Genomic DNA, 22337 nt, shown 5'->3' with positions numbered 1-22337 from the left:
GAGTGAGTGTGTGTGTGTACGAGTGAGTGTGGGGTGTGTGTGTGTACAAGTGAGTGTGTGTGGGATGAAACCTCAGAGCCGCCAGGACACAATCTGACCTGGGCTGCACGACAACCCTGGAAGCCACAACCAGTCTGGCAACAACATAAGGGCACGTTTTCCAGGAGGCTGTTGGCACCACAAGGCCCTCTTGTACCAGGATGGACTTTGCTCTTTGCTACGGCTGCTGTCCTCGTGACTTTCTGTCTCCCACTAATTCCACTTTCAGCCAGTAGCATCCTCCCGTCAAGGGTGGATTTACTCAGCCAGCGGGATGAGGGAAGGGTCTGGCGTTTTAAAAGCAGAGACCTTGAGTTGCAAGAGACAGGTCACGGTTCATCGCGTGTCGGAGCCGTCAGCGGGAGGGCTGGGACGAAAGCCATAAGAAAGCAAACAGGTGGGGAGCCAGGCTCCCTGCTCCCAGAAGCAGCCAGGACGGTCCCATCTTAAGGGCAGGATAGTCCGAGAGGAACAAGAGGATCAGGAATCACGGGAGCCTGTCCTCAAGAGACGGGCCCGACCTGGCCCCCACGGCCACCCAGGCTGCACTGCGGGGATGCAGGACACAGCCCATTTGGTTCAGGAATTTGAAAGAAGGGGAGATCAAGCCTCCCGTCTGTCCCCAAGGAGAGCTCCGTGAAAGACCACCGAGGTGCAAATGAGGATCACAGAGGCTGCAGGACCGGAGCCGGCCTTCCCGCACAAGGGAGCACACCCCGGGCGAGGCAGGCCTGGAAGTGAAGTATTTCTTCCTGCTCCTCATTCCACAACCTCACCGGGTCCCCAGTGTCCCCACGCCAGAGCCCATGGACGCCCACAGCCTGGGCGGCTACTTTCCTTTTGATTGATTGACTGATTGATTGATTTTTAAGTGTATTTATTTATTGTGAGAGAGAGAGAAAGCACGAGCAGGGGGAAGGGTGGAAACAGAGGGAGAGAGAGACAATCCCAAGCAGGCTCTGCATGGTTAGCACAGAGCGCACAGAGCCCGACGCGGGGCTTGACCTCACGAACCGTGAGATCATGACCTGAGCTGAAGTCAGACCCCCAACCGACTGAGCCTCCCAGGCGCCCGATTGCAACTTTATCAAAAATTTAACTGTGAGTTTTGCTATCACAGAATACTTAGAAATCCTGGCTCGACTCCTGGGAGATTCGCTCGTGTCTCAAACATATGAGTTGAGGCTCAGAGGCAGGATCACTGGAAGCGAGTGGGTCACACTCAGGCCTCACCTCCTACACTGCTTGCCCTTCCCAAGCCCCAGGCCGAGGTTTGCACAGGGGGCACAGCCCCCCTGAGCCCCACACAGAGCCAGGCTGGCCAGAGCAGATGGCCAAGCCCCACCGGCACCCCCAGGGGACCCTGTGTCCACTGCTGTCCCACCTGGGCCAAGAGCCCCTGCACGCCGTTTGAGTCAGAGCTCCCCATCCAACCCCAGTCCCTGGGACCCTGCCCGGGACTGGGGTCACCTCACAGAACTCTCCGGCGTCCCACAGATGTCCTGCTGGGCCCCTCCACCCTTCTCTGGGTGTGTGGCCCTGACCACTGACGCTCAGACTTCATGGCACCGACGGCCTGGCCCGCCTCGACCCTGCACGCTGACTTACTGACAGCTCCCAGGCCTCAACTGACTGAGTCCATTGCTTTGCATGTCGATGCCTCACTAGCACAGTCCTGCCACCCAAGAAAGGCTCCCCGTTGTACGAACTCCACCTGTTCTAGCCCCAGCTCGCACGTCCTCCTCTAGAAGGACAGCACAGGAGGACCAGGTCTCTCCTCTCATTACACCTGTCACAGTGCTCAGGTGGCCCAGGAAAGGTTGCTAAGTTGCAAACCACAAAAACCCACCTGCCTGCGTGAACTCAGCAGCCAGGAGCGGAAGATGCAGCCACACAAGTTCAGGGTCACCGGGTCATGGAGGAAGGGTGTGACGGGACCCAGCTGGACTCAGACCAGCTGTTCTCCCTGCTGTCAGTCCCACCAGCACCCCGCACCCCCACAAAGACATGGCCCCGCCTCTGCACCCCCCCCAAACGCGGGCACTGCCCTGCCTCTGCACCCCCCCACCCACACACAGGCACCGCCCCGCCTCTGCACCCCCCTACCCAAACCAGGCACTGCCCCGCCTCTGCACCCCCCACCCACACGCGGGCACCGTCGGGGGGTCTGTCGTATCCTGATGACAGCACCTTTGCTCAGGATCCTCTGTGCTGGAAACACGGGGACCCTCCACCGACAGAGAAGGGGACAGACCGCCAAGAAGACGGGAAGCTACAGCCCATGATCCCATGAACCTCGACACTGGGCTTGGCTCAGCAGTCATCGGGGCCCATCGGGCATTCTGGGTGACAGTGACCCTCTTTCTGGCTCATCTCACCGTGCCACACGCACGGTTGGCCCCTCCCCCACCCCGCCACTAGCAGGCGCGGGCGGCTAATCCCAGCATCTGGGGGAGGTTCGCCTGCCCCGTGGCGCCACTACATTCCAAGCAGCTGTTCTGACTCTAGCCGCCAGGTCTGAGCACCCCCAAAGCTGCAGTGTCCCCACCTGCCATCCCCTGTTCTCTGTCCCACTGCAGAAACCAGAAGTCAGCCCACCCAGTGCATGACTGCATCTGCGACCCACAACACAGACTGCCAAGGCACGCTTAGGAGTCAAAGGTGGCAACCCTTTCTCCCCTTCCAAAGTTGTACCTGTCCCGAAAGACAATTCGCCAGGCCCAACCTAACTTTAAAACAACAGTACCTCTACTTAGCAAATCACAACCTACATACGGTATCGCATGCCTTGTGACAGAAATACCCTTCTTTGCAACATAACAGTTACAAATCCGAGAGACTCCCAAGCAGGCTCCATGTTCGGCTCAGAGCCTGATGCAGGGGTCGATCCCATAACCCTGTGATCATGACCTGAGCTGAAATCAAGAGCTGGATATTTAAACGACTGAGCCACCCAGGAGCCCCATGAACACATGCAATTTAGACGCATCGCCCAGAAGAACATGTGGGCGTTTGAGGAAAAGTCTCCATCCTCAAGGCAGCCAGTATGTGCCAGGAGTGGACAGAACATGGGTTGGATAAGGACAACAGGAACTGGGCGTGAGACTAAAGATAAGCTCTGTGGCATTCCTTCATTTGTCCGAGCCCTGAACCCAGATGGACCAATACCATTTCCACCATTTTCCTGGAAGGTAAGAGCACACGTGAGAGCTGGGAGTAGTTTAGAAGACTGTTAGCCGGCTACGCACCCTGGGCCAGCCTCAGATCCAGGGTCTCCAGTCTGGGAATGCCGTCCTGGCTTCCTCGGCCAACACTGCTCACGCAAATGACAGGTCTCAAAGTGGATCTAAGAAACTTACCCTGACACCTGAAGCAGAGCAAGGAGGGACAGACCTGTCTGAGCACGTTCTCAACAAAGCGACCATAAATACAACGTGCACAGCAGAGGCTCCAGAGAGAGATTAACTTGAGACTAACTGATAATTAGTTAGACCCTCGTAATGCTCAGTAATGACACACGTGTCTGCATCACACGTACACGGGCACGAAAGACGGTGAACTAAAGACTGAACCTATTTCTAAACAAGCAAGTAGGAACAGTAACCATGATTTATAGGTGGGACAATTCTTACAGGCGAAATGATGCCAACACAAGTGGATAGTGCTTCAATCAAGTGCCCTGTACACAAAGATCTAGACCAGACAGGTACAGAAGTGGAGTGGAGAACTTCTGTACGAGTTGCGCATAAGCAGCTGTGTACTTTAGCGCATGTATCTTACGTTATGAACTCGGTGCCAATTAGGCGCTGATCTGTACGAAGCACTGCCTTGTGTGATCTGTAACTGCGATTATAACCACTGTAACCGTGAGAAGGACCGGGATCCGAAATATTGCAGAAAGCACGTTGATTATGAATCTTGGTCCTGCCCGTGTCCCAAATCTCTTCCCACTCTGGGAGGCAGAAACTCACTTCAGACCCCTCCTCCTACTCTCTCCTGCCCGCACGGCAGATTCGTTCACCATCCACCGGCAGGCACCTGTTTTCCTCAAATCCGGCCTAAACTCATCCTCCTGTTCCGTGCTGCCAAAGAGAGCCATTGGCCGTGTGAGAGGCAGACAGTGCTGTGTGTCACCTGAATCCCGTTGCCTGGATGGCAACCACCGCTATATTCCAATCTGGAACTTTCTACGACGACTGCTTGAGAAGGTGCCATGAAACCTCACTGCCACCAAATAAATGCACTGGCTCCTGGTGGTTAGGGAGCAACTCTGGGCTAAACGCAGATGCTTCCTTAGGAGCAGACAAATGAGAGGCAGCAGCCTCCCCGAACGATTTCCCATGTTTTCCTACATGGAATTAATTTCAACACAGAGAAGACAGAGAAGCTGAGCTGAGTATAGATCTTTCTCATTGAAAGCCATTCAACATCAAATACCCTCTTCTCCCCACTTCTCTGTTTCCTCGTCAGCAGAGGTCCTCCAGTAATAACCCCCAAACTTCTGGGTTCTGCAATGACACAAAGTGAGATTAACATGAAAACAAAGAGGGACGCTGAAATCTGGATTTCCCTCTACTTTCCTCTCTCCCAGTCCTTCCCGTCCTTCAACACCCCTTGAATTCTTCCAGGAGCGCTGGCTTGGAGCAGAGTCTCTGGTACCAAGAACCCCAATCCCAGGCTGCTGGTGAGTAATCAACTCATCCCAGGGTGACTCAAGAGCAGGGCAGTGTCCCCATCACATCTGGGATTGTTACGGCAACGGAGCCGGTGCAAATATCCAGGCTCACTAGATACTGACTGAGTCAAGAAAGTGACGGTTAGGGGTGCCTGAGTGGCTCAGTCAGTTAAGCGTCCAACTCTTGATTTCAACTCCGGTCATGATCTCACAGATCATGAGTTCGAGCCCTAGGTCAGGCTCTGTGCTCAAGTACCAGGGATTCTCTCTCTCCCTCTCTCTGCCCCTCCTCTGCTTGCTCTTTCTTTCTCAAAATAAATAAGCTTTCAAAATTTCAAGAAAGAGCTGAAATGAACTTGGACAGCACATCATGAAAAACATAAAAAAAAAAAATCTACAGCGTTGCCTCAGGAAGAGTCGGTCGGCGCCTTATGAACAGGCGCTCAGGGATCAGACATCCACAGCCGAGGACAAGGAAATAAAGGTGAATCTCTCTACAGAGAGGGATCAAGATTCGGATTCCACATTTAATCCACTAATGGAAGAGAAGACACAGTCACTAGAATGAGTTGAACACTAAGGCAGTGACTTTACAGAAGGGATCCCAGGGTTTGTAAATGAATGTTTGGAAACCGAAAGACAAAGTGCACGGCCGGAGCTCAGAAAACACAGCCTCCAGATTCTGGAGCGATCGAGTCCCAGACTTAGGGCACAGATGTCACACCACACTCTTCCTTTTGCATATTTTTTTACCGTTCTCTTTTCTTTGCCTTTAAATAGCTACGATTTGTGCCAAGGAGCTGGGGATCCAGGCCCCCTTACTCACCCAAGGGACAAACTTCTTTTCAAATCCAACTATGGAAGATGTAAGATCTGGACGTGTCCAACCTGCAGATTTGGGGCGATGTACACACGGGTCCTGGGGCTGCGACACCAGGTCCCATCGCCAGCCCCCCAGGCTCCCTGCCTTCTGGACTCCTGCACTCTCAAGGGGAGGTATGACGAAAATCCCACCATTCACCCCAGTGTTCAGTCTGGCTAGGGAGCTAGGGCATAAACACACGGGAGAGAAGCTAACAGAATGGCAGACAGTGCCAGATGCTAAGTGAGCTGGGTGCATATTAAGAATTTTTAAGGCAGGGGCGCCGGGGGGCTCAGTCGGTTTAAGCGTCTGACTCTTGACTTTGGCTCAGGTCATGATCTCACAGTTCACGAGTTTGAGCCCTGTGTCGGGCTCTGGGCTGAAAATGCAGGGTCTGCTTGGGTTCTCTCCCTCCCTCTCTCTCTCTTTCTCTCTGCCCCTCGCTCACTTGCACTGTCTCTCTCTCAAAATAAATGAACTTAAAAAAAAAAAAAAAGAATTTTCCAGGCAAAGTTGTGGGTTTTGGCTGGAACGAGAGCGAAGAGAGAAAACTCCAATATGCAGAGGATGCCATGGGGACAAGGTGCCCTTCCCAACGTCCTAAGGCCAACGGGAGCTTTCCAGCGCGTCTTAGGAAGAATGAAAGTAGAGGAGAATGTCTTTCAAGAGGTAGAAATCCTCAGATGCTGAGTAATTACCCAGAAGAGATGAGATTCCTAAGACCTCAAAGGACAGAGATACCCCTAAGACACTTCGCAACTGAACTGATACAGAACCATGTTTTCCACCATCGGCAGGTGCGGGGAGCCCCGGAGCGGAAGGAATCATCCCTAAAACTAAGTAGCATTACTTCTTCAGCGTTTGCGCACCTGAGTTCTGTTTGCACATCCTGACCCTGTCACGGAATTTATCTGACGACCCTGTTGAATTCAGCAACAAGTTGCCAGAGGCACCAACTAAAAACTTTGCTGGGGATGACCGGCAGCTTCCCCAAAGTCACTGTCACATTTTTGTCACCAGATGGCGAAAGCGTCCTTTCCAGCTGCCGAGCTTGCTTTCAAAGTGCCAGGCTGCCACACTTGTTAACGTGTGATGCACTCAGAGGGAAATCACAAAGTCCCCTTCTATTTAAACCACCGGGTCTTATTAGCTTCCGATTGCCGGGAGCTGTGTTATTTGGGCGCTGGAGAAAAATGCTGGAGCGCTGCCTTTCAACTCTGCTTCCCCCCCCCACCTCCCCGGAGTGAAACACACCCCCGAGTCTGGTGAATTGCCAAGAACCTCCGGGGAAGCAGCCTGAACTGGGGGTCTGGTTGGACCACCGCGCCTCTCCTGTACAAGCATCATGCATGCGTCCAAGGCCTCCCCAGGTCTCCCTGCAAGAAGCCGGGAGGTGCTATGCAGGGCACGGCTTTCTTTCCACAGTCCCCTAGAAGCAGATCTCTCCCCAAGGCTACGTCAGGTCGCTTACCTGAAACCGTCTTATTAAACTAGGCAAGGCACCTGCGAAGCTCCATTTCCACATGGGAAAACAGCAGGGTCCTTCAGGGACACCGATGCACCTGCCTGCCAGCCTGCATCCTCCAGGCCTTCCATCGGTCAGGACCAGCACGGAGTGCTCGGACCTGCGTGCCCCTCTGCCCTGCCTTCTGTTCCCCAAAGTGAAATGGGCTTGATCCTTGGCCACCTTCCAGCCTCCAGCACAAGCCACTGGCCACCCAGCGACAGAACACTGCGGCTCCCCAGGCCCTGCAGGAGAGATTATTTTTGTTGTTGTTGTTCTCTTTGTCTTTCCACTCTGCCAGAGAACGGATTTGCACACAAAGGGACTTAATTAAGAACTGTCCCCAGAAGCTGTCAGCTTTTCAGTGAGGGGAAGAAAACCACCCCGCCCACCACACAACAGACTAACAGTACAACAGTCTGACACCCCAACGCCACATCAGAGAGTGGCTTTTCCTTCTTCGTGGTTTAGCTTGTGGCAAGACTGTCTAATCACGTCCTTCAAATCCCCTCGTGATGGATTCCCTCAGATTAACACAGATCATGAGGGAACTCACTTAAGAGAAGGGAGAAAAATGCTGGCCATGTTTACGTGGTGCATTCTTCTTGGTGGCAAACAGCTGAGTAGCTTGGCAGAAGAACATTGGTGAACATTCTGGAATGTTCTGACCTGACAGATCACACGGTCAGATGAGATGCGAAAAAGACCATGCGGGCTTCCTGTCATGGAGTGCGTGTTTGGGTCCCCCCAAAATTAACGTTGGAGCCTTAACCCCCCAGTGGGATGGGAGCTGAGGTCAGGAGGGTGGGGCCCCAAGGTTTGATTCCTGTCCTTCAAATACAAGGAAGAGCCTGGTGATCGCGGTCAGCTTTCTCCCCATCGTATGAGGACCCGGGGAGAAGGTAGCCATCTTGAGCCTCAACAGAACCAGACCTTGCTGGCACCATGATGTCAGACTCCCAGCCTCCAGAACTGTGAGAAGTAAATGTCTGTAAACTTCTGCAGTGGGGGCAGACATGTGCCCACAGTGGGCCAGCCCCTGGCCCCCAGACCCTGGCCCGCTGCACACAGAGCAGGGCAGGGAGAGAGGAGAGCCCGTGATCACAGGCAGCCAGACCGGGACCCCCATGCTGGGATACTGGGTCTGCACAGAGCCCCTCTCCTCTGACCCTGGGAGCAGGGCGCCATTGAGACTTGGGGGGGTTGGTTTACATTAATAGATGCTCTGCTCATTCAGATTCCTAAACTAAGCCCTGAATGGAAAGGACACATTGCCAACTGGGCACTGCCAGCCTGGGGCCAGCCTGGGGCCAGACTGGGGCAGTAAGGGCCCCGGGGAAAGATGTTGTTAAAGCCAAACTTCACTGTTTTAAAAATGGGAAAATCTACAGCCTCTTGTGTTAGAATAAAGAGTGAAACATAAGTTATCCCTGGAGAGAAAGAAACAGGGCTTGTTCCTCATTTTATACCTAAATGACTAAAATGAAAAATCTCTCAAAGATGGGGCGCCTGTGGGGGACTCAGCCAGTTGAACGTCTGACTCTTGATTTCAGCTCAGGTCATGATCTCACAGTTTGTGAGTTCAAGCCCTGCGTGGGGCTCCATGCTGACAGCATGGAGCCTGCTTGGGATTCTCTCTCTCTCTCTCTCTCTCTCTCTCTCTCTCTCTTCCCCTCTCCAGCTTGTGCTTTCTCTCTCTAAATAAATCAACATTGAAAAAAAAAAAAAAAAGCCTTCCAAGGAGTAGGCTTTTAAAAGGTGGGTATGAGGGCGGGATGTGGGATTGGTTCTCTCTGAAGGATCACAAATTCAAAATTTTTTCAGGGGCCCGTCGCGTAAGAAAACAAGGTGGTGAACCAGGTGCATGATAGCAAGTGGTGGGGACTGGGGCACGCTAGGAAACTTAACACGCTGAAACCCATAGGCACATCTCATCCTAACAACACACACACACACACACACACACACACACACACACACACCAGAAGAAAACAGAACCATGCCGCTCCGTGTTGGCATTCTTCCTTCGAGACGGCAAGAATAAGGCTTGTCCTCGGCAGGGAGGAACAAAGACGACCCAAGAAGCACGTCTGTCTCCTCTGCCCAGAGCTGGCCAGGCTCCAGGAACAGGGCCCACGCTTCCCAGCTATCAGGTGGCCACGCAGACACCCGTCTGGACGACATGTGAGGTCAGGGTCTGACTGTCCTGAAGCTCCGTTCCGTGCACAGCAGTTGCTGATTCCCGGGAAGGTGCTGGACCGCGGCCCAAGCCCAGGGCTCATGCCATTGGCCCCGCGCTCCTTTCCAAAGCTGAGCCTCTTCCAGAGCGTCCTGGAATTACAACAGGACACTGCCAGCCTGTTCTTCTCCAGATAGGGAAGTCCCCGTCCGCGGTGGAGAAGACACGACAGGGCTCACTCACAAAGACATCCTCTTGGCTCTTAGGTCCCAGAGAGCCGACCCTGGCGGTCACCAGGTGCAAGATGAGCTTTCTTCCTTGGCTTCCTGGAGGGCATGGGGACCAGAGGGGATCTCCGCCCTCAGCCGGAGGTGACGTGAGCCGAGTTGATCCCTCAGGCTGCCTGCGTCCCCGGCTCTTCACAGGCCCAGGGGAAGCCAGTGGCCTTGTCTGATTTCTTTCTCTTCCAGTCTACCCACCCCTGAAATGTCTGCATGCGTGACATGGCTAAGCCACCAGCGGGTCAAAGAACACGTGCGCAGGGCATCCTGGCCACTGAGGACTCCCTGCCCCGTGGCTGAGGGGACAGAGATGCCCCCGTGACAACCTGTCCACTGGCCCAGGGCCGAGTGTCGCTCAGAATATAACCACCAATGATTCAAGAGTGGGACCAGGAGCCCAGCTATAGCTTCTGATACCTTCACGGGAATTAATAAGTAAGAGTCGTGGCTTGTTTGAAACTAAGTTTGTGTTTTCTCTGCCCTAAGCCTCCTACTGAGGGACCGCTTTCAAAAGTCACACGACATTCAAAAGTAAAATATGAGAGGTTGTTTTTAAAGCTGAACAAGGGAGATACATTTGTGTAGCATGTCAACCTTTGAGGAAAGCAAAAAGGCAAAACGGGAGGACCAATCGTTCTGGTACACTTTGGTAGAGACATTACTATTTATTTCTGAGCTGCCTCACGGACAACAGGTACCGAGAGCCAAGAAGGAGGGGCGTATCATCTTGAAGTGATCTGAAGTTTAAAAAAATATTTTTCTCAACGTTTTTATTTATTTTTAGAGACAGAGAGGCAGAGAAAGAGCGGGGGAGGCAGAGAGAGAGAGAGGAGACACAGAATCTGAAGCAGGCTCCAGGCTCCAAGCTGTCAGCACAAAGCCCGACGCCGGGCTCGAACTCACGAACCCGTAAGATCATGACCTGAGCTGAAGTCAGACGCTTAACTGACTGAGCCACCCAGGTGCCCCAAAACATCTGAATTTTATTACAGGAGGGGCAGGAATGATCACCCACAGGCAAAGGGAGCTTGGTGGCGTCTGTGATCAGCAGTCCTGGAAAGCAGGAGGGCCTTTGCAACTGCTTACCTATGGCATGATTTGGCCTAAAGCTGAGCTAGCTACCCCCCACCCCCTGCCCTGGTAATAACTTTTTTCCAAGAACATTTACCAGTTGTATCTGATGGCATTTCCTGTTTGTTTAAGGATAAAGTTGGAACTCAAAATCCATATCTGTAGTCCAGGTGTTCAATTCTAGCCCTCTGGATGTTGGTTATCAGGGGCCATTCTCCACCCTGTAGGATTTTGGCAGCATGTCTGGCCTCCACTCATTGGATGTCAGTAGCATCCCATCCCACCCAAGTTTTGACCACCAAAAACGTCTGCACCCATTGAACAAGTCCCCACAGGGGCAACATGACCCTCAGCTGAGAACCACTGGTCTATGCTTCAGTGAGCAGTAACTTTTCTTCCATTCCTTCTTGACTCTGTGACTTGGCTTCCCAGGTCATGTTCTCCTTCCTGAGTTTCATCCTTTACACTGCATTTTGAAGTTCCTTTACTTATGGTTCATTTGGTGGCATGCTCTATTTTTGTTTAAAAATATCTTCATTCAGCCTCCTTCCTGAAGGATAGTTTTGCTGGATACGTAAATTGGATTAACTCTTCTTTTCTCTTTGTTCTTTAAACACATTCTTCTACTGTTTGGGGTCTTTCTACCAGTGATAAGAAGTCAGCTGTCGGCCTAGTTACTGTTATTTTGAAGGTAAAGTCTGTTTTCTCTGGATGCTCTTAAAATCTTTTGCCTTCAGTGCTCTGCAGTCTCACTATGATATGGCTACAGGTGAATGTATTTTTGTTTATCTTTCTTTTTTTAAATATTTTTTAATGTTTATTTATTTTTGAGAGAGAGACAGAATCGAGCAGGAGAGGGGGAGAGACAGAGGGAGACACAGAATCCAAAGCAGGCTCCAGGCTCTGAGCTGTCAGCACAGAGCCCGATGCTGGGCTGGAACCCAGGAACCTCGAGAACATGACCTGATCCGAAGTCAGACGCTTAACCAACTGAGCCACCCAGGTGTTCCTGTTTACCTTTCTTTAAATTCCTAGGGATTCATTAATTGGAAAATCAAGGTCTTTCAACTAGAATGTCTGGCATTCCATCCCTTCATTTTTCCTGTATTTTCTACTGCCTCTTCCAGAATTCTGATCTGATCCACGTTAACTCTTCTCTGTCCTCCATGTAACAAAGCATCTCCTTCCTACGTTCCATCCGTGTGTCCATATTTCACTCTGGGTGACTTCTCCAAATCTATCTGCTAGTTCGTTGAATTAGCTTATAACCTGTACCTGATGTAAAGCTGAACCCTCCCATTGATTATCAATTCAAACTATTATATACTGCTGTATACAAGTTCTACCTGATTCTTCTTCAAAACTGATCAGTATTGGGAATATACTTGTTTTGTCTATCTATGCATTTTATTTCAACATAGAGTTTTTGCATATTAAATAGTCTCATTTTTATTCCAACACCTGGGTCTCACTGGATTACTTTAGTCTCAGCAAACTCTTGCTTACGATGCCCCTTCTTGTGTGTAATTTTAATTTTGCTATCACATTCTTTGGAATGCTACTTGTGGGGATTCTTTGCGGCCCCGGGGGAGGGTGCATTCCTCCTGGGGACATTTGTTTCTATCAGACACCTGTCGTCATTGCCAGCCAGGGACGCCCCCCCCCCCAACCCTGCCTTTCAGCACAAATACCCCACCTGGATTTTCTGGACCATCCAGGGAAGCAGCTTCATGCTCGTAAGACAGCACATGCACTAGATACAGAAAATGTTCAGAAAAAACCTGTCAGCTCAACTCAGCCGTGAGGCCCATCCAGGGGGGTCTGTCTGCAGTCCTCCTTTGCAGGACATGCTTTTTGGGGGAGCATGGCCTTATGAGATACACCCCGGTGTGATGTTCTCTCTCCCTGGGGCCATGGGTTTGTCAGGTACCCCAGCCTCGATCCCAGGCATCAGACGATGCTCTCAGATGGTCACCACTGCAAGGTTGACTTTCCTGTCTGGATTTTACCTCTAGGGATTAATTTTTCTCAATTTTTTTTTCCCATTTCAGTTGTGCTTTTAAGAAGATGAGTGGGTTTTTTTTTTTAATGTTTATTTATTTTTGACAGAGAGAGAGAGAGAGAGAGAGAGAGAGACAGAGAGCACGAGTGGGGGAGGGGCAGAGAGAGAGGGAGACACAGAATCCGAAGCAGGTGCCAGGCTCCCAGCCATCAGCACAGAGCCAGACGTGGGGCTCGAACCCACAAACTGTGAGATCATGATCTGAGCAAAGTCGGGCGCTCAACCAACTGAGCCACGCAGGCACCCCAAGATGTGTTTTCTATGATATCTGGGATTTCACGAGTTTTTTTAAGTGCTGGGTTTTCGGGCTATTAGTTTTCTCTATTCCCGGGCGAAGGGTGGTCTCACCACGTTTAAAGCAAAATCCTTTCCGCCATAACCAGAGATTATGGCACAGAGCCACACGGCTTCTTAATTTTCCATCCCTATGCTTCTCCATGGGCCTCGGGCTTCTGAGAGAACTCACAGGGCCATGGGCAGATGCCTGACATCATCCTTTTCTGCAGATTCGAAAGGCACTCCGTGTCCTGGCCGCACCCCAGTGCCCGACAGAAATAGAATGAGAAGTGAAATCCAGCTGGCAGGATCTCAGGCTTGGAACAGAAACAGCAAAAAAAGGATTTCCAGCTATGTGGTCAGAAGCATACCACAAAGGATGGCTATAGGGTACACAGGCTAGGTGGAAAAGCATCATCTTCCACCCAAACTCACAATTGTGCTCTTTGAGACAAACTCTTCTCCTCTTCCCCCTAGAAACCTGTCCCAGGCATGCCCTGTCATTTAAAAACAAACCTTCGACAAGAGTCTAGATGGGCAGCTTCCAGCTGGGTGCCTTGCAGAGCCCCACGATGCTTCTCACAGCACATCACACACCTTGTGGTCACTGCCTGCGACGTTGGGGTCACTGCCTGTTTACTGGGGGCACTCCAAGGTTTGGCGTTATGTCTCCAGGATCGTGTCCAAAGCCTGGCAAGTATTTACCCCCCAAAATATATTTAAAAATGTTTTCTTTTGAGGTTTGTTTTTGAAAGAGAGACAGACTGTGAGTGGGGGAGGGGCAGAGAGAGAGAGGGAGACACAGAATCCGAAACAGCCTCCAGGCTCTGAGCTGTCGGCACAGAGTCTGACATGGGGCTCGAACTCACGAAGTGTGAGATAGTGGCCTGAGCCAAAGTGGGACGCTTGACCGACTGACCACCCAGGCACCCGCAAAAAAATATTTTTGAATTAAAAAATGCAAGAAGAAATTCTTGTTGGGATTGATCAGATTTGGAGATACCTTCCACCAAAGGAAATATTTATGGGAAAACCCCAGAGAGGCCCTCCCTAATGCTGAACCTCCACAGTCAGTCTTCCCAGGGACTAAAAACCCTCCAGGGGGGTAGTCACCTCCCACAAGAGGCACGCTCACCAGGGAAGCCCCCAGAAACCACATTCACCTGGCTGCAGGCTTATTCTCTCTCTCTCTCTCTCTCTTTTTTTTTCAGTTTGTTCAGAGCTTTGTAGGTTCAAATTGCCTTCACGTATATCTCATTTACTTCTCATAAACTGAGAGATAAGCAGGATACTCTTTACTTTGGACCACTGGAAAATAGGAGGCTCTCAGAATTGTTCAGGGGTACGAGAATGAAACAGAACAAGGGCTCACACAGACATCTTTAGAGGGTTAAGTGCTCTGTCCTAGAGGACGCTGAGACCCTCCACTCGCACTGAAGGAGGCGGACACTCAAGATGTCCTACTCGGAAGGACACAGATACTTATTTTGTTCTAGATGGCCTGAGTCAAACCCACAAAAATAACCCCTTGGCCAAGTTGGTCCAGCACTGGACACAAATGTGGGGCAGGTGTCCCAAACCTGTTTGAGCTTTCCCTTCTCCACGTACCTGGGATTCTCGTGGTCACACACAAGATGCCACTTCATGACCATATGGTCACGGGCATAAGATGGCATAGTTGGAAGGGCAACAGTCTAGGACTCAGATCCTGGTTCCATCATTTACTAGCTCCATAACTTGGATCAAGTCACTTAACCATGTTGAATTTTGAAGGTCAACACCTGGCCACACCGGAAAGTTTCAGAGAAAGCATATGGACTTCCCCCTTTAAAACAATTGTTACTCTTAGTGATCCTGAGTGGCTCAGTCAGCTGAGCGTCTGACTTTGGCTCGGGTCATGATCTCGCAGTTCATGAGTTTAAGCCCCACCTCAGGCTCTGTGCTGACAGCTCAGTGCCTGGAGCCTGCTTTGGATTCTGTGTCTCCCTCTCTCTCTCTCTGGCCCTCCCCTGCTAGTGCTCTGTCTCCCTCTCTCTCAAAAATAAATAAGCATTAAAAAATTTTTAAAACAAACTGCTACTGTTTAAATGGCTTTGGGCAAGAAAGGCAGAAACTGACAGGTCCAGAATTGAGAAAATCTTACTCAGAACCCAACCAAACTCAGGCTTAGCAACAACACAAGCATCCGGCCGACTAGAGAACATTAGCTTTACGCAGCTTGATTCATTGTACTTTGCAAAGGTAAATAATAATAGTATTGTTTTATGTTAAGTAACATCAACCTGAAGAACGGAAATAAATACCATGCAACTGAAAAATATGATGAATGTGTCTCTCTCCTGGCACCTTTTCATAATTGCAATAGAGATCTACTTGGAGCTTTTGATTCCAGATTTCATGGAGGAAGTTTTTTCATTACTAAACTTCTGGAAAGGAGATTCTGCAGCAGGGTTAATCATGGGTCAGACACTGACGCCCTGGGAGAGCCTGGGCTCCCCGGCGGCCCCACATCCCCGTGCCTGCGGATCTCTGTCCAGCTGCCTCCGGTTCAACAGGCCTCTCGCTCTGAAAAACAGGCGAGCAAGCAGTACTTATTAATAATGCAGCGTCTCTTTTTCTTCAAAGACTTCCACAATTGCTAATCAGAGTTCCTGATCACTACGAGAGCCACCGCGGACAGGCGGAACTGGCATCACACGACCCAGAAGCCAAGACGCGAGCAGTGTTCGTGTTCCTGGAGGGCCTTATCCACAGGCGGGGGTTGTATAAATTGCTTAGATGCTACAAAGCACCGGGACAAGCTTGCGGACCCTGCTTCTAACCTCACGGTCCCCCAGGGCATCAGGAGACCCCGTGAGGGGAACAACTTAATTTTGTGGCTCAAACTGCAATTGTTTTCTGTTGGTAAACTCCAAATCTGACCTGCTGCCTGCCTTCCTGCCTGGTAGTCATCGGGGCAGATCTGAAACTGCTCCAGGGAGCCCCCACCGGAGAGCCGCTCATTAGTTGTGTCTGGCTCACAAATCTACCACCATAAACAGTACAGTAGGTCCTAACAGCGCTCGGAATGGAATAGGCACAGAACGACAGTGGTTTAGGTGGGCTGCCTGCCTGGCTATGCTTCTCGGGCAGTGAGTTTATCACCAATCACCCCTGCACCTTCTTTGTAAATTCTTTCTTCAATCGTACTTGCCAGGGAGGCTTCCCCTGGCCACAGTCCTTGTATCTCCTTGGGCTCGTCCATGTGAGGTCAACTCTGGCCTCCGACACCTGTTATGGCTATGTTACAGCCTGGACTGTGCCCTCCCTCCCAAATTCTCAGGTTCAGGTGCCAACCCCCGGTACCTCCAACTGTGACCGTATTTCAAGACAAGATCTTTACAGAGGCAATTACGTTAAAATGAGGTCATCCAGGTGGGCCCCAATCTAATATGACCTGTGTGAGGAGACTGGACGCAGACGCACACAGAGCGTGAACTTGGTGAGGACACAGGGAGAAGACGGCCGTCTACAACGCCAAGGAGAGAGGCCTCCGAAGAAACCAACCCTGCCCCCACCTTGATCTCAGACGCCCAGCCTCCAGAACCGTGAAACAATAAATCTCTATGGTTTAAGCTGCCTGGTCTGTGGTCCTTTATGACGGCAATGCCAGCAAATGAGCATGTCCCCAGGAAGCAGAGAACACATGAAAATGCCATTCATTTAAAAAAAAAAAAAAAAAATACAAACCAGCAGACCAGGCTTCCTTCTCCAAAGTTGGATACCTGCTCGTGTAAGTTGAAGAACAGACCACTTGGTGGAATTTGAGAGGCAGTGGAGAAAACTCCACCAGCAACTACATTTTTACGTGGCTACACAAATTAAGTTGCAAACACCCCTAGAGACATGAGGATGTTACTCTAGTCATTATCAGCGTAAGGGGATTTCGTGGGCGTGGCGAGTGAGGTCTTCCACTGACATCTGGCCGAGATTATCAGCCAAGCTGCGAAGAAGAGGGATTGTGATGGCGTCTGTAGGGAGCAGGGAGAGGAGGGAAAAGACGAAACTGTGAAAATTGGGCAAAGAGCCACATGCCCAAAAAGAGCAGCCCAGGAAGACGGAGGGAAGCCGCCTCGCAGGGGCCAGATGCACAGCATCACAGGCACCAGGCAGGATCTGTTTCCCAGACAGACGCCCAGAGTGAGCCCCCAGCCTCCATCACTCACTACCTCCCTCTCTCTGGGGAAGCACAAAACAGATGCCTCAGACACCCGTGTGCCTCCCAGGGAAGGAGGCCCAGCACTGGCCTCCCTTTCCCCTCCTTCCTTGCTGCGGTGACCAGCATTCCAAGCAAGACACACACGGACCACAACCCCCGTTTCCTTAACCTTTTCTTCGGAGAAGAGCAAAGCGCTTCAGACAGAACGTGCTCTCCTTTTCCACTGCCCACACACGGTGCTGTGCAAACTACAGACCACACTAGCGGAGCTCTCGCTGAAAGCCCAGAACCTCCAGAGCAGAGAGGTGGACAGTGGTCGTGCCCGGGCACTCGGCACCGCAGCTGGGCGTAACTGCAACCCCCCTAGTCACAGAAACGAGCATGACATACACATCGTGCAGAATGAAATCATTAGGGGGTTGTACGTGTTAGGGGAGCAAGTGCGTCACCGAACGCGTAGAAGCTTTGCGACATTCATGCACGTGTCCATCCTGGCAGCCGCTGATGACTGGATGAAAGTTGAGAATGAAGTACCACTTGGAGACGAGAGATGTACTTAACACTCAAAAGAGAGGTTCACGGGTACCTTAATTCTTCCCAAGAGTATCATCTCTCCAATCTCCCGTTTGTTGCCAACACCCCCCCATCTCCAGAGCCTGCAACACGTTCTGCTTCCTGACCAACGATTTTTGAATCACATAAGAGTCCCCCCCCCACCCCCACCCCTTCCCTGGCTCGCAAAGGCAGCTCCGTGGCACCCAGCACTTAGCGATGAATTACTACAACACAAGTTTGAATTCTTCTGTCTGTCATCTCAGGCAGATGACTGGCCACCCTGTGGCGTGTCTGGGATTTTTAGATCGAAATGCAGCTGACTTCGTGAGACTCTTTTAGGAAATGACTATAAAACAAGATACGATGCAACCAACAAATGCAAACGATAAAAACTAACGACTTGCCTTTGTTCTTATAACCCTGAGAGATTTTTCTCATGAGCCTAAAACTCAAGAGAATTATTTTGTTGGGCTCATGCCTACAGCCCCGGCCCAGGCCAACATGGAAGGTACCCCTGGGTAGGGAAGATACCTCTTCCCAGGGTAGATACCTACCTCTGGGTAAGGAAGGTACCTCTGGGTAGGCACCTGGGAAGGTACCTGGGTTTTGCCAGGACCTTTGCTTCAGCACCAACACACCTGGGGAGACGTGTGCCCGGCTTCCCACTAGCAAGGGAGCCTTGTGAGGGCAGGGCGCCTACCTAACTCCTGGTGTATGGTCAGGGTCTGGTTCATAGGAGTTTCTCGACAAAGTTGTCTTTGTTTCTTCGAAGGGCTGGAGTGAACAACTGTGCTAAACAGGCTGGCCTGGGGATGCATCCTGGGCATGAGGCCGGCCGTTAGAGCTCCAACCAGCCTTAGCTAACAGATGAGGAAAACAACCCCAGAGGAAAGATGCGATTTGTCCTTGTCGTGCTGGTTAGTGGCAAGGCCAGGATGGACACCTGTGTTTCCCGACTCTAAATCCCAGCACTCCTTCCACACTTGCTACCTTATCTACAGATCAGTCCTTCCTGGCTTTCTATTTCTACCACACCAGGGATTGATTCTTCAAATTCCTTAGGGGCCATCACATCCTGGGCATATCCTGAATGTGTGGATCTCCGAGGCTGGGCTCCGGGGGCCTCCAGCAGGATTCCTTTCCCCCTGCCTTCCCTCCCTGCTCAGTGCTGGGGGCTGCAGGCCCCAGGACGCCCCCTGTCACCCAGGAAACCCTGTCTCTGCCCAGTCAACAGGCCACGTGTCCAGACAGGCCTCCCTTGGGGGGTCTGGGTGAAGATCTGTGCAGTTCTGCCCAGGCCACGGAGCGGGGGAGAGGCAGGGCTGTTAGAGTTCCCCGAGGGACCAGCACGTGCAAGGGGCCAGCATCTCCATCCAAACCTGTGCCCCAGCGGGGCTGGGCTTCTGTTTCACATAGCAGCATGTAAGGGGAAAAGCAGACAACGTGCATTAGCACAGCTCGGCCTGACTCATGAGTCTGCTTCTTAACGGCAACCTTGTCTTCACCCTGTTATTTAAATATTCTGTGCCTCAGTTTCCTCTTCCCCATCAACCGGAGATCACAGGTAAGCATCTGTTTCACAGTATGTTATGAGGTTTAACCAAGTTAACACACGGGAAAAGCGCGGCCTGCAGCCTGACGCACAGTAGGTGCTCAGGAGATGGCCAGCGCTGTAAACACTGTTACTAGTATGCCCCTAAAATAATAATAATAATGATGATAATAATAATAATAATAACCCTAAACCACACTTTCTGGTTTTTGCCATCCACTGTTTTGGCATCCAATGATCAAGCATTTTCTTTTCCTTTTGAGGACATTTGCGTGATACTCCAACCCATAATCTGGGGAGATGGCTTATTTATAGAAATGGTCTCCCTTAATTAGCTATTAGCAGAAGACTATACCCCAAATGGCACGCAGAATTACCCCGTGTTTGGAAACAGGTTGAGCATTTCAGCGGCCACGCTTTTTAAATTAGAAGCAGTGGATTACCAGGGACAGCACAGCCAGTAAGTGCTGGGGGTGGGGGGGCGGCCGTCCCCTCAATGCCGTGGGCCTCACCCTCTCCAAACCCTTTCACGGCGAAGACCCGAGGAATTAATGTGGATCGGCCACTTTGCCTTAAAGATTACCTCCGCTCTGAAAAGACTGATCGTGTTGAGGGGACGCGAGCACAGCGCTGTCCGCCTCTGGGAACCAGAACGCGCCTCTTCTTCAAAGTGGGGGCGCCTAGCGCGCGGGGAGGTTTCACCCCGCGGCGGGAGGTGCAAAGTGGCCCCGGCGGGCGCTCGCCTCTTACCACGAACTCCTCCAGAGTCTGGTAGGTCTTGCCCCGGAACTCGCAGTAGTTCTTCCTCTCCTTGCACTGCGGACAGCACTGGCTCGTGTCGACGTGGATGCAGCGCGGGTGCAGCCGCGGGCACTCGGGCTGCGCGCACAGCGGCCCCTCCTCGGTGCACAGGCACGGGCAGGCCGAGGGGCCCGGCGCGAACTTCTCCCCGATGGCGTACACGAAGCCGCTCTCGTCCACGCAGCCCTTTCCGCGGTAGTCCGGGTACGCGTACTCCTCCGGCGGTTCCGGCGTGGGCGCCAGGTCCGGGCCGGCCGCGTCCTGGGCGGCGGCGGCGGCGGCAGCGGCGGCGGCGGCGGCGGCCGGGGGCTCCCCCTGCGGGGTGTCCCCGCGGGCCCGGCCCTGCAGGTCCCCGGCCTTGGCGCCCCCGCCCTGGGCGGCCCAGGCCTGCTTCTGCTTGCTCCACGCCTCCCGGCCGGCGAGCCCGCGGCCGCCCTTGCTCTTCCAGTCCCGGCCGCCGCCGCCCTCGTCCCTCGCGGGGCGCCCGAGCTCGCTCACCCGCCCCGGGCCGTCCCGAGACGCGTGCTCGCGCTTCTCCTGGCCCGGCTGCTCCGGCGCCTGGGCCAGCTTCTCCAGCGGGATGCTCGGACTGCACAGAGCCACCATCAGGCAGCAGGTGACCAGGAGGGAACTGGACAGCGCGCCAACTGCCATCGCAGTGGAGCTGGGCATCCCCTACCACGTCCCGGCGGGCGGGCGGGCGGGGAGCGCGGCCGAGGGGCGAGTCGCATTCACAGCCCGGGGGCGCGCCGCCGCCAGCCGGGAGCCGCCGTCCCTGCGGAGAGAACAGCAGCACAGCTGAGCCCCGCGGCCCGCGCGCGCCCGGCCCCCACCCGGCCCCGCGCCGCCCGGCCCTGGCAGCGCTCTAGAGGAACGAGCCGTGCGGCGCGGGCGGGGGCAGCATGCCCAGCGTCGGAGCCCCGCCGGCCCCCCAGACCTCACAGATGGGGCACGCGGACGTGGCGGCGGGGTCCCCGAGAGACGCCGGCCGGCGGCGTTTCTCCCGCGGCCGCGGCTAGCGGTGGGGACGGCCCTGGGCGGGTGGCGGAGCCGCGGCTGCCGGAATGCAGCGAGCCGGTCCCGCGCCCCGCTGCGAAACTCGGATGGAGCCACATAATCCGGGAGCCCGGGGTGTGCCCCCTGGGGTGCCAGCCACGCGGTCTCAAAGGTTACTCAATGGAGAATTCCGCAGTGGAGTTGGGCACGGGAGACCGTGCGGGAGGATGTGGGGGGACCCCCCTGGCTCTCCTTAGGGCCTTTGGGGAACGGGGAGGGAGGGGGTTAACAGAGCTCCCAGGACCCCGTGATTCATTTCCCAACAACTTTTTAAATGCCTGCTGGACAGGGAGCAGAAGCCACATCCCCGCCCTCCTCCCTTGGCCCAGAAGCTCGGGAGGATGTCCCTGACCGCCCCCGGCGGCGGGGTCGGGGGTCCCGGAGGCTTCAGCTCCCCCACGGGTCCCCCCGCGCCCTGCCAGCCGCTCAGCAACTCGGAGCGTTGGCGAGAGATCCCCGAGCGGGCCGCAGCGCTGGGTTCGTGATCGTTTTCACCCAGGGCGGGGGGGGGGGAGGTCGTAGCGGTGGAGCCCGAAGTGCCCAGGCAGCACCAAGCAGTGCGTTGGGGGAGCTGGGGGTGCAGGGCGGGAGCGAGTCCCTTTCACTCTCCCCATCTCCCAAAGCCTCTCTGGATCCCAAAGTTTCTGCCGCCCAAAGGGGCCAGGAGAACCCTAGACGCGCCGCAGGGTGCGGGCAACCCAGCCTCTCCCCACCTCGCCGTCCATCCTCCACCCCTCCACCCGGCGCGCTCCAGGGGGTCTTTACCCCGCCCCCTCCCACCGCCCAAACCCCCCTCCAGGAGACCTAGAACGACCGTGCCCTGTGCTCACTCCCAGCCCCGGCTCGATGGACCGCAGCCCAGGGCGAGCCACCAGATTACAAACTTGGGGTCGGGGGTTCGGGAGGATGGGGTCCTCCCGAGCAGCCAGAGGGTGGAGCGGTGCCCCGGGCGCGTCCCGGCGCTCTGGGCGCCGACACCCCACATGCACCCTCGGGCCCCGGGGGCGGGCGCGCAGCCTACATACATGAGCGCAGGGCGCGGGCCGGACGCCGGGCTCGCGGCGGGCTCCGGGGCGGCAGCGGCGGGCGCGGTCCCCGGGCGCCGGCGCCCATCCTCCTGCCGGCGGGGGAGCCGCGCGGGGCGATGCGCGGCGGCGGCCGGGGCCCGCGCCCGCCGCGGCCGCCCCGGAGCCCGCCGCGAGCCCGGCGTCCGGCCCGCGCCCTGC

General features: G+C 53.9%; 1 protein-coding gene across 1 annotated transcript in view; it reads right to left on the bottom strand.

The window, feature by feature from the left end:
* Positions 1-20731, bottom strand: part of VWC2 (von Willebrand factor C domain containing 2) — a 122022-nt gene extending 101291 nt beyond the window's left edge. Inside the window, exon 1 of the mRNA XM_049641274.1 lies at positions 20005-20731. Coding sequence (XP_049497231.1) covers positions 20005-20727 — 723 coding nt within the window. The 5' untranslated portion in view covers positions 20728-20731. The remainder of the gene's footprint in view (positions 1-20004) is intronic.
* Between the last annotated feature and the right edge of the window lie 1606 nt (positions 20732-22337).

This window comes from Panthera uncia, chromosome A2 (genome assembly GCF_023721935.1).
Source record: "Panthera uncia isolate 11264 chromosome A2, Puncia_PCG_1.0, whole genome shotgun sequence".
Taxonomy (NCBI): domain Eukaryota; kingdom Metazoa; phylum Chordata; class Mammalia; order Carnivora; family Felidae; genus Panthera; species Panthera uncia.
Note: the sequence above shows the minus strand (reverse complement) of the source record. Positions and strands in the feature narration are given on the sequence as shown.